We start from the raw sequence: 15,538 nt of genomic DNA, 5'->3' as shown, positions 1-15,538 counted from the left end.
CATATCTTGGCCGAAAATTTTAAATGAAAATATAAATTTACATCTTTAGGTTATGGGCCCCACTAGGTAGTATGTGTATAATTTCTTGAATTAAAAGTTCAACATGAGTTGATATAGAATCTTTCATAAACCTATTTCATTGTCATTTCGTAAGAATATACAACAATACGTTAAGGAGAAGGTTTCATCTTCCCCAACACAGAATCAGAAACAACAAAGAAGACACATATGACAGTTACAAGGAAGATCACGACCATACGAGTAGCCAACCCAACAATAATTCCGTACATGCCTGAATTGAAATGAGTAAAAAAAAAAAAAACATGACTCATCAATAGGCTATGCCATTGCAATAACGAAACGTAATACGTGGGTAAAGGCCAAACAAATATAAAATTCATCTTTTAGTTGTGATGTTTCACAATTTTTTTTTTTTAATTCGCGTGGTAGTTGTTTTATTACTATTGTTCATTCTACAAACAAAATGCTTTACTAGTCAAAGCAACAAAGCCAAAAGTCAAAATTTAGATTCATCAAACGATAGTAAATAGGGGATGGTGAGCATTACCACTACTAGACGATGGTGAGAAAAAATGCACCTTATGTTTTATGTATAGTGCAAACAGCACATTCCGTGGTGTTGCTGGAACGAGAGTTGTCAGCAGAATCGTTGGAATTTGAATGGGGTGCAATGATGGTTCTTGCTGCATTAAAACTTAATACAGCTGATGACACTTCTTCGGTGAGACATGTGGTGAATGATGCTCACCATTTTATGCGTTCAATTTCCCAACCAAAACTCACCCGGTGAGAGACAAACAAGGTTGCTCAAAGACTGGTCCGACTGGGTCTAACTTTATATCAACGAATAATTTGGCTTGAGGAACCTCTTAATGTAATCACATATCTTCTTTTGGAGAATAGTACAACTTTGTAATTTGTTAGTGTGAGATCCTTTTTTTCCTTCGACTGGTTGAAATACCCAACAAATTTTTTTATCAATGCCCATTTAAATGCAACCTATCCTCCCATATGTACATAATTTTTTCGTTGTATGATTGAATATAGTACTTGCTCTTAAAAAAACAACACTTATACTTTGAAATTAACTAATTTGAACATGGTCGTATTTATCGTGTAGTCAATGGTCAATGTACATGATTGTAATGGTAACCTACTCCAATCAATTCTTATTCAACTTTCTTGTAATTTCAAACATATTCATTCACCTATTTTGATTTTAATTTTCATTAAAATTAAAATATAAAAGTATAAGTACTTTTTTTTGTTGAGTTGGACCAAATCCCATATCAATGAGTCCTCCTTCAACGCACAGAAGAGTTATATCATAATTTTCTCTAAATCCTTAGTCCTACTCAATATTCGTGGAGTGCGACGTTTGTTAGGAAACAAATTACGCTTTAGTATGAATTAGTAAAAGATCTTCGGTTCTTATCTTGTGAATTAGTCATACTTGTTGACCTATAAGCTAATGGTTTACTCCAAATTAGATCCCTATAGTTCTTGCATCAGTCTCTAAGAGCATCTTTAATAGAAGATGCAAAATGTCTTGGAATGAGTTTTTCACGAAATAAGAACCTAAGATCTGTGGGATGTTTCATGAAGCATCAAAGCAAATATATCGAAATTTTATTCTCATATGAAGCATCCCATAATTTTTTAAGTCCTGGAGAAGTTCAATTCTCTATTTAAGAGAGAAAAGGAGGTTGGACAGAAGTCACAATAATACAATGATAAAATACTTGATTAGCCCTAGCTTGAATCACATCTATTTTGCCATAGTAACCATAAGCATAAGTGGTGTTCACCAATATATTATGGCATGGTCTTCCCAACGCCACAAGAGCTCGACAATTGTTGTCAATAATGCTCCGCCCTTTGAAAATATAGTTGTACATATAGAATGCATACTTTATGTTAAAATATTTTTTGCACTCAACCACGGCCGGTGAGTTATCCAAATGCGCCAAGGTTGGAACTGCGCAGCTCACTAAAAGCAAAATGACCACAATTGGAAACATGTTTAATCTGGCCATAAAGTAGGAAAGAACAAGTAACTTTTGATTTTCTCAGATAATGATCCCTTGGATGTAGTTGAACTTTAAGGCGAGGGATGAGGAAAAGGTATGAGTCATTAGTAAAATAAAAACCGCGTTTTCTTTTAAAACGGTCAAAGCAACATATTTAACTTACATGGGGTATCAAATACGAGAGTTTCTAAGTTTGGTGTTTATTTGGTATGATAAAAACAACTTACAAGATGTACTTAATTATTTGAATCTTAAGGATCACATAACTATTGACCAGGTTATTACAATAATTTCGAAAATCGTGAATCTTTTGCACGTCGTGGTTGCGACTACCATAAACGTCTGCATATCATTGTGTGAAAAAGATAAGACAAGCTGGAAAAAGAAAACGACTAGCATTGGTTTTTCAACAGTAAATAGACCAACATATTTTTCCGAGTATTATTGTTTCTTTTGTATCATAAGAAATGGTAACATAAGAGATGAAATTTGTTAAGAAACGAAGAATTGTTGAAGTACAAAAATTATGTAAAGGAGTACCCCTTTTTGATAAAAATGATGCATCAATAAGTAGTGTCGTTGCAATAACAAAAAGTAATACATGGGTAAAGGGCGAACAAACATAAAATTAATCTATTAGTTGTGATGTTTCACGAACTTTTCTAAATTGGCGTAGTAGTTGTTTTATTTCTATTGTTCATTCCACAAACATAAAATAAATGCTTTACATGTAAAGCAACGCAGTGAAGTCATATTAAAGTATCAAAGCAAATATGTAAAAAAATTATTCTAACTCATGAAACATCCTATTATTTTTTTTAGCCCTAGAGAAGTTCAATAATCTGTTTAAGAGAGGGAGGAAGGAGGCAGGAAGGAAGTCACAATAATATAATGACTAAATACTTGGTCAGTTATGGCCTGAATCACATCTTTTTAATTGGGATCCCATATTTATATCTCACCCATTGAAATTAGGTGGCATTTCTTTTTTCAAGTTTTCAACCGATTATATTATGACGCTTGTGTTTTGGCCTATATTCCTGACACACTGAAAATTTCCCCTCCCAATGACGATGGTAGACTGAACTTAAGGCTTGTACGTAATTTTGATTTTCAATTTTAACATTTTGTTACATGTACACTACGAAATTATGACAATTTAGTTCCGGCCGTTAGATTTATTGCAAAAAAAATTCATTAAACGATGACATATCATGTGCGAACTGCAAAGCCTAGGTTTTTTTAGCTTACATGGCACAAAATTTAAAAATGAATTCAAATTTTCATTCCAAAATAGAAATTATATTAAAATGGTTGTTTTATTTGCATTCTACATATTGTTAAATACACCATACATGCTGAATGCATCGTACATTTACTTTTTTTTTTAATTAAAATTTATCTTAAAACACATCACTTAGGGGTGGTTTGGGAGTGAGGTGCTTAAAAAAAAGCACCCATGAAAAAAAGCTATGAGGGTTTTAGGTGTTTGGTAAACTGAAAAAAAAATGGCTTATTTTGGAAGCTGCTGTGAAAATAAGCTGAAATCAAAAGAAAAAGTTGAAGCTGCTATTTGCAGCTTTGGAAAACTGGCTTTTTTTCAAAGCACACGGAGCTACAGTGCTCCTTTAATGAAAAGACCCACTATCAGACTGTTTTTTTTCCAAAAGCACTTTTACAAAAAAGTTTACCAAACACTCTGCTGATTTATTTCACAGCCGCTTATTCTCACAGCACAGCCGCTTATTCTCACAACAGTTTTTTTTCAAAGCACAGCAATACCAAACCAGCCCTTACTTTCCAATACTACCTTTACTCGCCATACTTCATTTTTTTTAACAAACGATAATATCTACATTACGGGGGTGGGGAAGTGGCTAAGCCTCACAAAGAACTAGCCACAATAATATAGTTCAAATGTGCATTTGACGCAAATCGAATCTAAAATCTCTCACTTACAAGTGAAGAAGAATACCACAGTACCACTAGATCGTAATACTAAGTGACTATACCCCATATACTTTTAGCAGAATGTTTTTGCAGTAAGGGCCTCGATTGTTATGCTAAAAATTGATCAACCAAAGCAGCATCATCTATTTTTACCTTAAAAAAAAAAGTAGCATCATCTACTTCCCTTTGGTACCAAAGTCCATTTTTTATAACAATTGGAAAGGAATCATATGGGAGGAGTAAAAATGTATAAAACTTCACAAGCTTGAAGATGAATATATCTGCTGCGTTTAGTGATTCAATTAAGAGTATTGAGTCTACTAGAAATTGCAATAAAATCGCAGACAATAAACATTTTTATTTGAATACACATTGAAAATTATTTGGTGTGTATGCAAAATATATATTTTTAGCATCTTTTGAGGGCTTAAACTTTCATTTCATATCATGGTTTATAAGTCGTTTAATAATAAATTTTTATATGAGTGTATTCAACAATTTGTGAGTTGTTAAAAAAATAGGAAAACTAATGAAAATGACTTGAAAACTTTGAATTTTAACGATAATAACAAAACAAAGGGTAAAGTGAATAGTATCAAGATTGAATTTTTAGTATAAAAATATGGTTTTTCATTAAAGTGAACAGTACTACAGTTTATTGTGAAAACTCCCTAAAAAAATTCCACAATCATACCAACCCTCCATCATATGCTGTCTCGAGCCTTCCCCGCCCGTTTCCCACCCACCCAAAGAATTCTACCGTCTTCTTCTGTCCAAATCAAACACTCGGATCAAATCAACAACAACAAAAAATTAGACATTCAAACCCAACTAGATCAACAAAAAATGAAACTCACTCAAATTAAACCACCAAACGACCACCATTTGTTTTAAAACTACTTTGCCTATTGTGGTTCGTTTTATTAACATGGGTATTGTAGGGATTTTGACAATATCGTACACATCCCATTATACGACATGGACACGGACAAAAAAAATCAAAGTTAAGGCCCCAGTGTAGTGGTCGAGTTGGAATAGTGTGAACTAGTTAATCTAATGGGTCATTTTAGTCACTTGTCAAGTACCCGCTTCAACTTGTTAAGAACAAAGATTTTAATAATTTAACGTTTTAAAAATAAACTCTCACTCTCACTATATGAACATATCACTATCTCGCTCACGATCTCGTTTTTTCTCTCTCTAGATATATCCTCCTTGGGGCCAATGGGTTAGTCTAGTGGAAAGAGAATAAAGGTTTGGAACCCCCAACTCGTGTTTGAAATCCCACAAGTGCATTCCTTGGGTTTGTTTAGAACATGTAGCATCACTATTTGAGATTTTTAAGAGTAGTTCCACCCCACACCATAGGAAATAGTCTGGCAAATCATTGGGCCCCACTTTGCCAGACTGCTCAATCAGGCAAGGATTGTCTGACCTTGCGCCCGAGTGCCATTTGATCTCATGTCGACGTCGACCACTTCAAAGTCACCGTAAACCTAGACCCAAAACCCAAAAGCTATTGGAGCAGATTAAGTAGAGACGGATGAGGCGAGTTGCAAACCCAAAACGTAAAACCCATACCCAAAACTCAGATCCGTGGAGGCAGGATCAAGAAAGGAAGACAGAAAGGGCCAAGGTGCAGAGAGAAGGGTTGAGGTGGGATCGAGAAAGAGAAGGAAATGGAGAGGAAGAGGAAGTGAAGGAGAGGTAGAGGGGGCGGTGATGTGGTAAAAATTAACACACAAATTAAACCCTATAAATTATGCAATTGTAGTATGGATAAGTAGGGATCGTTCTAGGTTGTGGATTAAAAGGGATGCTAATCAATACAAATTAGACTTAAAAACTGAAAACTAGACAAAACTAACACAAAACACTAAGGGGGGGTTTTGAACGAAATTTTGACTTAAACAAGTAAATTGCAGAAACAAAGTAGGTTTGGACGAAAATTAGGTGAAAGGCTAGCTAGAGGATTCTTCTCCACACATGAAACATATGCATACAAATTGATTTCTGGTTATTATTCCTATAAACCACGAATGACAATGCCCCAAATTAACCGTGAACTGCACAAATTAACACTCAGATTTTCCTAAGTTCATTGAATTGGATTCAGCGACGCAACCAAATTATTCTTCTCAAGTTCCCTAACTATAAACAACATGATAGAGATACATATCAAAGATCATTAAGTTCTGTGAAAATCATAAGCATTGACAAAGTATTCGTAACTATGAACTGCATGATACTCCTGCTAGGAATTTACTTAACTCAATCATGACTAGTGACTTTTATTACTTGCAAATATAAGTTTATAACGATTAAGTAAAATTTCCTTATATTCTAGTCTAGCATCAAATCCCTGCATGCAAACTAAGTACGCGTCCTTAATCAACATATAAAAATAAATTCTCTATAAAACAGATAAGTAGATCACATTGATGGTTTACGAAACAATAACTGGATGTAATCAATTTATACAAAACATATGATCATGACTTCGAATTCACCTCTAGCCAAAAAGAAATTTAGTTACACATGTTTGTCATAGTTGAAAAGCAATCTAAAATAAGGATAGAAAGAACCCAAGACGCTCCAGCAATCCAATGGCAGATTGCACAATCCTTGGATGCAGCACGGCTCAAAACTCCTTATCTCCTTCTTTTGTCCCAAGCACGGCACAAGTCTCTAAAATTCTTAAAAACCTGTGCACACTAATGTATTTTCTCTCTAAAACTCTCTCTCTGAAAAATCCCCTTCCCTAAAGCTGCGGCACAATGTGTGTATATATAGGCAAACTCACAGCACCAATCCTTGGAGGACAAGGATAGGGCACGACACAATTCTAGGAGAAAAGGGATTAAATTGTTTGCATGATTTTAGGACTTCTAGAATCAGATATGCATTATTAAAACATGATAAAGACTCCCCCTTACAACTGGAGATAAGGCAAGATAGGATTAGGATAAGATAAGGTTAGTTTGGATAAGGTTGAATAAGATAAGATTGGATAAGGTCTCCTTATTTTTAGCTGATTCCTTGTCTTCCAAGCCTTAATTTAATTCTTCTAGATTTGTAGCACATTTTTAGCATCATTTGTCACAAAAAACGTCCATCCATTATGCTCCATACGCATGCTATCCAATCAAAGTCCAAAACTGCTCCAAATTGCTTCATTTTGCCCTTTTTGTCACCTTTGCCATTTGGACCTACAAACACACGAAAATAGCTTAAATCACTATAATAACTAAAAACTAACTAAGTAAATGCAAAGAAATAAGCTAACAAAGTCGCATAAATATACTCTTATCAGGCGGAGAAAAAGATGGAGAGGGAGAAAGAGGAAGATGAAGATGAAAAAGGAACAGAGGAAACGAGAGAGTTCTGAAGAAAAAAAAGGAGGAAGAGAGGAGATTTTTCTACAAAATAAAAAATAATCTAAACTACATATTAGTAGAACACTCTTTCTCAACCAAAATAGGGTGAAAAGACTATTTAGTCTTCTATCACAACAAAAGGTTAAGGGTAGTAACGTAATTTTACAAAACAAAATTTTGCTTGTTTTTTGTTTAAGTCTCACCAACAAATGATTTTAACATCTCTAATTAAAAAAAAAAAATCTCTCTCCCGCTTTCATGTTCTCTCTCACTTTCTTCCTCTCTCATTTAATTTTAAAAACAAAAATAAAAAAATTCACACACTTTATGTGTGGGCATATACTGGTAAATAATAATAAAAATGAACTTTTAGTATCGAATTGCCCGAACAATTTATTTACAGAGTGGCGATGAACTCAGGCATTACCATTCACCAAGGCAATAATTGCCTTCGCCCAATTGAGAGGGCAACTATTACCTTACTGGGGTGCAACTGCTATAAGAGAAGAGAATGATATACAAAGGACAATAAACTATATAATAATAACTTCTATTCTTTTTGTTTACCAATTGAAAGTGAATGAACATCCGTTTCTTCAAAATAACCTTTGCTTCTTTTCATTGGCCAAAACAGTCTTTGTTGTTTGTTCTAAAATTACAAAGGTTGCATTCCAATTATTCTTTTTGTGGTTTGCAAAAAATTATATCACCTGCTAAGAGCCTAAGACGTTAAGTCCTCCTCATGTCGAATTCATTTTCAAGGTAAATAAATTATACGCTATTGTTTCCTTCTTCTTCACTCTCCTTTGTGTTTTTTTTTTCCATTTTTTATTAACTTATTCAATCAACGCTTAATTAAAAAGACGCAAGAGTACATAAAAAAGAGTACAAAAATCATTTTCTTTTTCATTGTCTAAACTCAAATTCTATAATAAAGCAAAAGGTAAATATAGAGAGGAGCAGATCCTTTCTGGATCCCCTTCCATCCGGATCCTGCATACTCCCTACCATCACTCACCTTCCCCTCCCACCCCAATTCCCACTGCATATTTCCCTGACCTTCAACCCCTCCCAATTTCCTCGTCTTCTTCTTCTCTATAGTTTTGCTTCGTCCGCCGTAGGAGAAGAAGGCAAGGATCTTGAAGAAAAAGAGAAAGAGTGAGAAAGTTGAAGAGGAATTATGATCTTACCCGCATGATTTTACGTGAACGGTTGATGTCACATCCCAGCTCGGGCCTCCATCACATTCCGGGCTCGACTTCACCGTAGCATGATATTGTCCGCTTTGGGCTCCGACCACACTCTCACGGTTTTGTTTCTAGGAACCCACACAAGAACTTCCCAGTGGAACACCCATCCTAGAATTGTTCTCGCACAAACTCGCTTAACTTCGGAGTTCCGATAGAACTCGAAGCAAATGAGCTCCCAAAGAGTATTGTCTTAGGAAAATATGAAAATATACATATAAGGCATAGATAATCAATTCCCCTGAACGATGTGGGATGTTACAGTTGAGATTATTTTGTCTACAAAATCTGGATAGAAAAGATCCGAAGAGGATCTTGTTCCAATTTAGAGGTACTAAAACTATTCATTAGAGACAAAAATTGGATACCATTTGAGTTTTTGAGAACAAGTCAATAAAAAGATTCAGAATGACTCATGTTTTTTTTATAGTACAAACACATGATATGATTTATGAAGTTGATTTGATAATGATAGCAAATAATAACAATTAACTAGTTCATTGAATATGGCATTTAATTATTTAAATAAAAATGATTAGAAGACTTTTAATCAATATTTTAATGTGGTAATTAGAAATGGGCAACTTGATTAAAGAATCAGCAAGACAATGTCAAATACCACCCTACCTCTTTGTGAAACTCATCTTTTAAACAAAGCAAGAGATTCAAAGTTTAGCTACCAAAACCTTTATTAAATTCGCCATGAAAATTACTAATCCGCCCAAAATTAACATAAAAAGGCGGGAAAATACCATGTGGGGTCCACTGTTGATAAGCTAGTCAACGACTCCAAATAGAGTCGTGATAGGCGGGGCCACTTCCATATGACTTGGAATTGTAATTGGAGAAATTTTTGAGTGTTTCAGAAAAACAGATGTTATGATATAAATGGTTGGAAACATATTTTTTGTCAAGTTCGCAGTCATTTGTATAATGACGTTTGGTGTATCGGGCCATGTTCTAGGTACATTAAAAATGTCTCCAGTGAATGATGGGTTTTTAAGTCTTTATCATGTCTTTATCACATAAAACTCAATTCAAGTTTCATCTAACTCATGAATCATTAAAGTTGGATAACAAATTTGTGAAAATTGTTTGGGTAGAACAAATGAAAAGCATTGTTGTGGATGTATGTGTTATATAAGTGTGTGACTGATATATTGATGGAAACCAGTCTTTTAGCAATAGATTCTTACTTGTGACATGGAAAAAAACTTTAACGGATTCGATAATGGACTATGACAACATAGGTGAAGTGAGGAAAATGTTGAGCTGGTAAGTGACGAAATTTGAGTTTTAGGAGATTAAGTAGGATGCAAGAATGTTGGCGTTGCCCATCGCCTTGTCAAGTTGAGTTATCTAATTGTACTTTTACAATTTTCTTCTAAATTATGACTGAAAATCAAAGCTCTATGAAGTTTATTTAGTGGAACACAAATATATGGATATGGACTCATACTAACACCAAAAACCATATCTATTGGGCCTATTGGGCTTATTGGGCTTATTGGGCCTATTTGGTTGGGTTTGCGGTGTAAAAGCCTAGCCCTTTTTCTATATTTAACTCTCGAGTATCGTTTTCTTTGTTGAGTGCCATTCTACTTGTTAGAGGCGCCGCCGCCGCATCCGCCGCCGCTTCTCTCAAACTCTCAAAACTCTCGAACTCTGAAATCTTCATCGTCCCCTACCTCACACGCACTCTGTTGTAAAGTAAGTCCTCAAAATTCTCTCTCTCTGTGTGTTGTTTCTCTGCTAAATGGGATTTTTATTTTGTTTTGTCTTTTTTTTAGCAATTTATATGCATTGTTTTGTCTTTTTGTCTTTTTCATTTGTTTGAATTAAAATCGTACCATTTCTTGCCATACATTTGCTTAAGCAGCTCAAGTAGTCATTAGTATAATTAATAAAATGGGATAAGAAATTATGATGTTCTTTGTTGCAGAGCATATATTCATTTGTATGTCGTTAAATTTGCCAGAGGAAAAAGAAAGTAACAAGTTTTCGTTAAATGGGATAAGGCGCGGGTGAGGCGGAAACCATGAATCGGTTATGGGAGGGTTTGGGCGGAAACGCCAATTACAGCGTCGGGCACGGTTGTTATCTGAAATTATGTGAATTGTTTTGTTCTTCTTGGATTAGTAACAAGTAACAACTGCCCTTCAATGGTGTCCTACTTGTTTCATATTGAGAATGTTGAATTTTCAGCTTCGTTGCACGGGGTTTAGTCCTGAGTTTCGCTCTCATAATGGAAGTTGTGAACTTTTGATTTTTATGATGAAATTAGTCGTTAATTGTTTTCAGTAAAATAGGTTCATTATGTATGTAGTTGTTTTTGTCTATAAAATTCATGTTAATGGTGTTTTTGTATGCTGTCCAATGAGGCGTATGGATACATCTCTCGCTAATGGGGTTCTTATAAACCTTTTAAATGGGGAACTTTAACGAAAAGCACCCGGTACTGTTCACTTTAACGAAAAACCATATTTTTACACTAAAAAGTCAATCCTGGTACTATTCACTTTACCCTTTATTTTGTCCTTATCATTAAAACTCAAAGTTTTCAAGCCCTTTTCATTAGTTTTCCTTTAAATGATGTGCTGTGAATACCAGGTTTTGAATTATGATTGCGTTGGTTAGGATACTCTTATTTTCGGTGTATGGTAAACTTGGGTAATAACACTTTTTTTTTTTTTTTCATTTTCAGCAGACCAATAAGTAAACATGGTGCAGTATAACTTCAAGAAGATGACTGTTGTACCCAATGGGAAGGACTTCGTTGACATTATCCTGTCTCGCACTCAGAGGCAGACCCCAACTGTAGTCCACAAGGGTTATGCCATTTCCCGCCTTCGTCAGTTCTATATGCGCAAAGTCAAATATACCCAACAGAATTTTCATGAAAAGCTCTCCACAATCATCGATGAGTTTCCTAGGCTGGATGATATCCACCCTTTCTATGGTGATCTTCTTCATGTTCTCTACAACAAAGACCACTACAAGCTTGCGCTTGGCCAAATCAATACTGCAAGTAAAAATATTGGAAATATTTCTAAAGATTTTGTGAAATTGTTGAAGTATGGTGTTTCACTTTACCGATGCAAATGTCTCAAGGTCGCTGCTCTTGGCCGCATGTGCACGGTTATAAAGAGGATTGGTCCTAGTTTAGCTTACCTGGAACAAATTAGGCAACACATGGCAAGGCTACCTTCAATTGACCCTAATACCAGGACAGTATTGATTTGTGGTTATCCAAATGTCGGAAAGAGTTCATTCATTAACAAGATCACAAGGGCTGATGTGGATGTCCAACCCTATGCTTTTACGACCAAGTCACTCTTTGTGGGACACACAGATTATAAATACCTGAGGTACCAGGTAATTGATACACCAGGGATCTTGGACCGACCGTTTGAAGACCGTAACATTATTGAGATGTGCAGCATCACAGCTTTGGCCCACTTGAGAGCTGCGGTGTTGTTCTTCTTGGACATCTCAGGATCTTGTGGGTACAGCATTGCCCAACAAGCAGCTCTTTTTCACAGCATCAAGTCTCTGTTTATGAACAAACCATTGATTATAGTCTGCAACAAGACTGATTTGCAGTCATTGGATGGTATATCCGAGGAAGACAAGAGGTTGGTCACGGAGATGAAATCTGAAGCTATGAAGACAGTGATCGGTCAGGGAGGTGAGGCTACAAATGATGCGGGGGTACTCTTGCCCATGAGCACTTTGACCGAGGAGGGGGTAATTGCTGTAAAGAATGCAGCTTGTGAGAGGTTGTTGAATCAGAGAGTTGAACTGAAGATGAAATCCAAAAAGATAAATGACTGCTTAAATCGTTTTCACATTGCCATGCCAAAGCCTCGTGACAACAAGGAAAGGCCCCCATGCATACCTCAAGCAGTTATAGAAGCTAAGACTAAGCAAGCAACGGAGAAGGAAGAGAGGCATACAGAAAGGGATTTGGAGAATGAGAATGGCGGTGCAGGTGTATACTCTGCCAGTTTGAAGAAGCATTATATCTTAGCTAATGATGAATGGAAAGAGGATGTCGTGCCGGAAATTTATGATGGGCACAATGTGTGTGACTTTGTTGATCCTGATATTTTGCATAGGCTTGAGGAGTTGGAACGAGAAGGACTCCATCATGAAGAGGAGGGTGATGATTTTGAGATGGATGGATTCCAATTGACTCCAGAAGAGCAAAAGACATTGGCTGCGATAAGGAAAAAGAAAAGCTTGCGCTATTCACAACATAGAATGAAGAAAAGCACAGCAGAGAGTCGACCCATTGTACCAAGGAAATTTGACAAGGATAGGGAGTTCACAACAAAGAGAATGAGGAGGCAGCTTTCAAAATTGGGTATTGATCCTACTAGGGCAATTGAACGGGCTCGAAGCAGATCTGTCTCTAGGGGACGGAAGAGGGAGAGATCAGTTGACAGGGGTGATGCTGATGGTGGCGATGATATAGATGTGGATACACCCAACAAGAAGCAGCGTATGTTATCTAGATCTCGTCCAAGGTCTAGATCAAGGCCTCCGATTGAAGTTGTCCCTGGAGAGGGCTTCAAGGACTCTAATCAGAAAGCGAAGGCACTACAGAAGGCCAGGAAATCTAATAAGAATAGAAACAAGGATGCTCGTCGTGGAGAGGCAGATAGGGTCATTCCCACTTTAAAACCAAAGCACTTGTTATCTGGAAAACGCTCAATTGGAAAGACCCAAAGGCGCTAGATTATTTGAGGTACGTAAGACACATTGCATTACTTTCAATTCAGCTCGTCTTTCTTTTGTGCATCAACAGCATTCATCTTTTTTTCATCTTTTACATGCTTTACGCACACATGTTTTTGATGCGGATGCGTGAGAGTAACATTCTCGTAACAACCAGATACAAGTTTTGGCCTAGTAATCAATATGCCTTCTCTTCTTAGGTTTGCTTTGTATTTTGCACGGTGAGTTGTACTTGCTGCTGCAAAAGAACTCGGTTCTTTGGTTGCTGTTTCGGCTGGGGATTGCGGCCTGCAAGATCATGTAACCAGAAAAGTCTTAGTAGTTTCCATTCTTTTATTCTAAATTGTGTTTTTTTTCTTTAGGCAATTTTGGATCTGAATTCGTTTCGTAACCTTTTTTTGGTGAAGATTTGGTTTCGTAATTTTGTAGTTTTGACAAACTGCGAAACTTGGCCCGAGTGAAATTGCTGCCCGTTTGTGTTATACCCCTTCAGGTTAAGATTTTGGATGGTGGGCGACCGCCCGTATCTCAGGTCTTGATAGCAACGGCGTTGTGCGCATCAACCCCCCCCCCCCCCCGCGCCACGGGAAGTTGGACTTCTTCCTGGGGGAGGCAGATTGATCCCATCCGGATCCACTTTGTGGGGATCTCTACCCATTCAAAGTGTATCGAGCGGTTAGAAATCATTGGATTTTTATTTATTTAAAATTAAACACATAGTATCTGACAAAAATTGACCGCACGATATATGATCAATGGTTAGAATGTGGAGATCCCTAAGATCTTCACAAAATGGATCGGAGAGGATCCTCTTCCCAGATCAAGTCCCCACGTTAAACTCTGTAACTTTCATTTCCCTCATTTACAAGCAATTAAGTAGAATTAATTTTCTAAAGTTGGGAAAAGCTTTAGTATTAATAGTAGGCTGGTGTTATCCACATATTTTTTTTTCCTTTCTAAATGTTTTTTTTCTTCAAATTTTGGCTGTTAGATGGAATAAATTAAAGATAAATCAAAAGTTATAAATTAAAAGGGGTGGGTGGATTTTGACAAAAAAAAAAGTGTGTGGATAACACAACATAAAAGATCTCAAGTACTAACCATACCAAACCCTCGGTTCAATTCTAAAGATTATTTTTCAAAGGGTTTTTAACACAAATGGTCCTTGAAATGGACTCTTACCATCAAAATGGTTCATAAAATTGAAAGTCAATCAATGTAGTCTAAGTCTTTGAAAATAGGTATCGCAAATCAATGTGGTTCTTCCGTCACAATTCTGTTAAAAATTTCATTAAGTGCTGATGTGGCACATAAATGGGTCCCACAAGATTTATGGGTTTTTATCACAAATGGTCCTTGAAATTGACTCACACCATCAAGATGATCCTTGAAATTGACCCACACCATAAAGATGGTTCCTAAAATTGAAAATCAATGACTGTAGTCCTTGAAAATAGGTGTCGCAAATCAATATGATCCTTCTTCCAAACGAAAATTTTGTGTGATCTATTTATGTGTTGCATCTGCACATAACGAAAATTTTGACAGAATTGTGATGGAAGGACTATGTTGATTTGGGACACTTGCGGGACTACATTGATTGATTTTCAATTTTAAGGATCATTCTGATGTTGCAAGTCAATTTTAAGGACCATTTGTGAGAAGAAAAAAAAGACTTATGGGACCCATTTATGTGCCACATTAGCACTTAACGAAAATTTTAATTGAATTGTGATAAAATGGCCACATTGATTTGTGACACCTATTTTCAAGAACTACATTGATTGATTTTCAATTTTAAGGACCATCTTGATGATGGTGATGATCAATTTCAGAAACCATTTGTGATAAAAATCATTTTTCAAATTTTCATATTTTTATACTAATCTAGTCCAAATGATGAATATTGGGTTTGACAAATTTCTAGCATTACTACGATCTATTAATATTCAGTTTTACTTGTAAGAGAGATTTTGAGTTTAAATCTCATAAAAAGGGAGTTCGATACCAATTTATTTTTTTACTATAAATATATCATCATAAAAAAAGTGTGAAGCATATAAGTTAAGAGTGGTTCTCTCTTATTGAAATTTGGAATACTATTATGTTTGATTTACTTTCATCCATAATACGTGCTACTAAGTCATCCAAAAAATTAAAAAAGGGTTAAATC

General features: G+C 35.8%; 1 protein-coding gene across 2 annotated transcripts; it reads left to right on the top strand.

Annotated features, from left to right (window-relative positions):
• The first annotated feature begins 10,215 nt into the window (after window positions 1-10,215).
• LOC126627428 (nucleolar GTP-binding protein 1-like) lies at window positions 10,216-13,847 on the top strand. Of its 2 annotated transcripts, none has more exons than XM_050296958.1 (3): window positions 10,216-10,335; window positions 11,330-13,375; window positions 13,566-13,847. In XM_050296958.1, exon 2 carries the CDS (start codon window positions 11,347-11,349, stop codon window positions 13,363-13,365), a length of 2,019 nt encoding a protein of 672 aa, XP_050152915.1. In that variant the 5' UTR covers window positions 10,216-10,335; window positions 11,330-11,346; the 3' UTR covers window positions 13,366-13,375; window positions 13,566-13,847. The 2 variants fall into 2 exon arrangements, with proteins under 2 accessions (XP_050152915.1, XP_050152916.1); XM_050296959.1 differs by having other exon boundaries at window positions 10,222-10,335; window positions 11,333-13,375.
• Window positions 13,848-15,538: the final 1,691 nt, after the last annotated feature.

Source organism: Malus sylvestris, chromosome 6, assembly GCF_916048215.2.
Source record: "Malus sylvestris chromosome 6, drMalSylv7.2, whole genome shotgun sequence".
Taxonomy (NCBI): Eukaryota; Viridiplantae; Streptophyta; class Magnoliopsida; order Rosales; family Rosaceae; genus Malus; species Malus sylvestris.
This window is presented reverse-complemented; position numbering and strand designations above follow the sequence as displayed.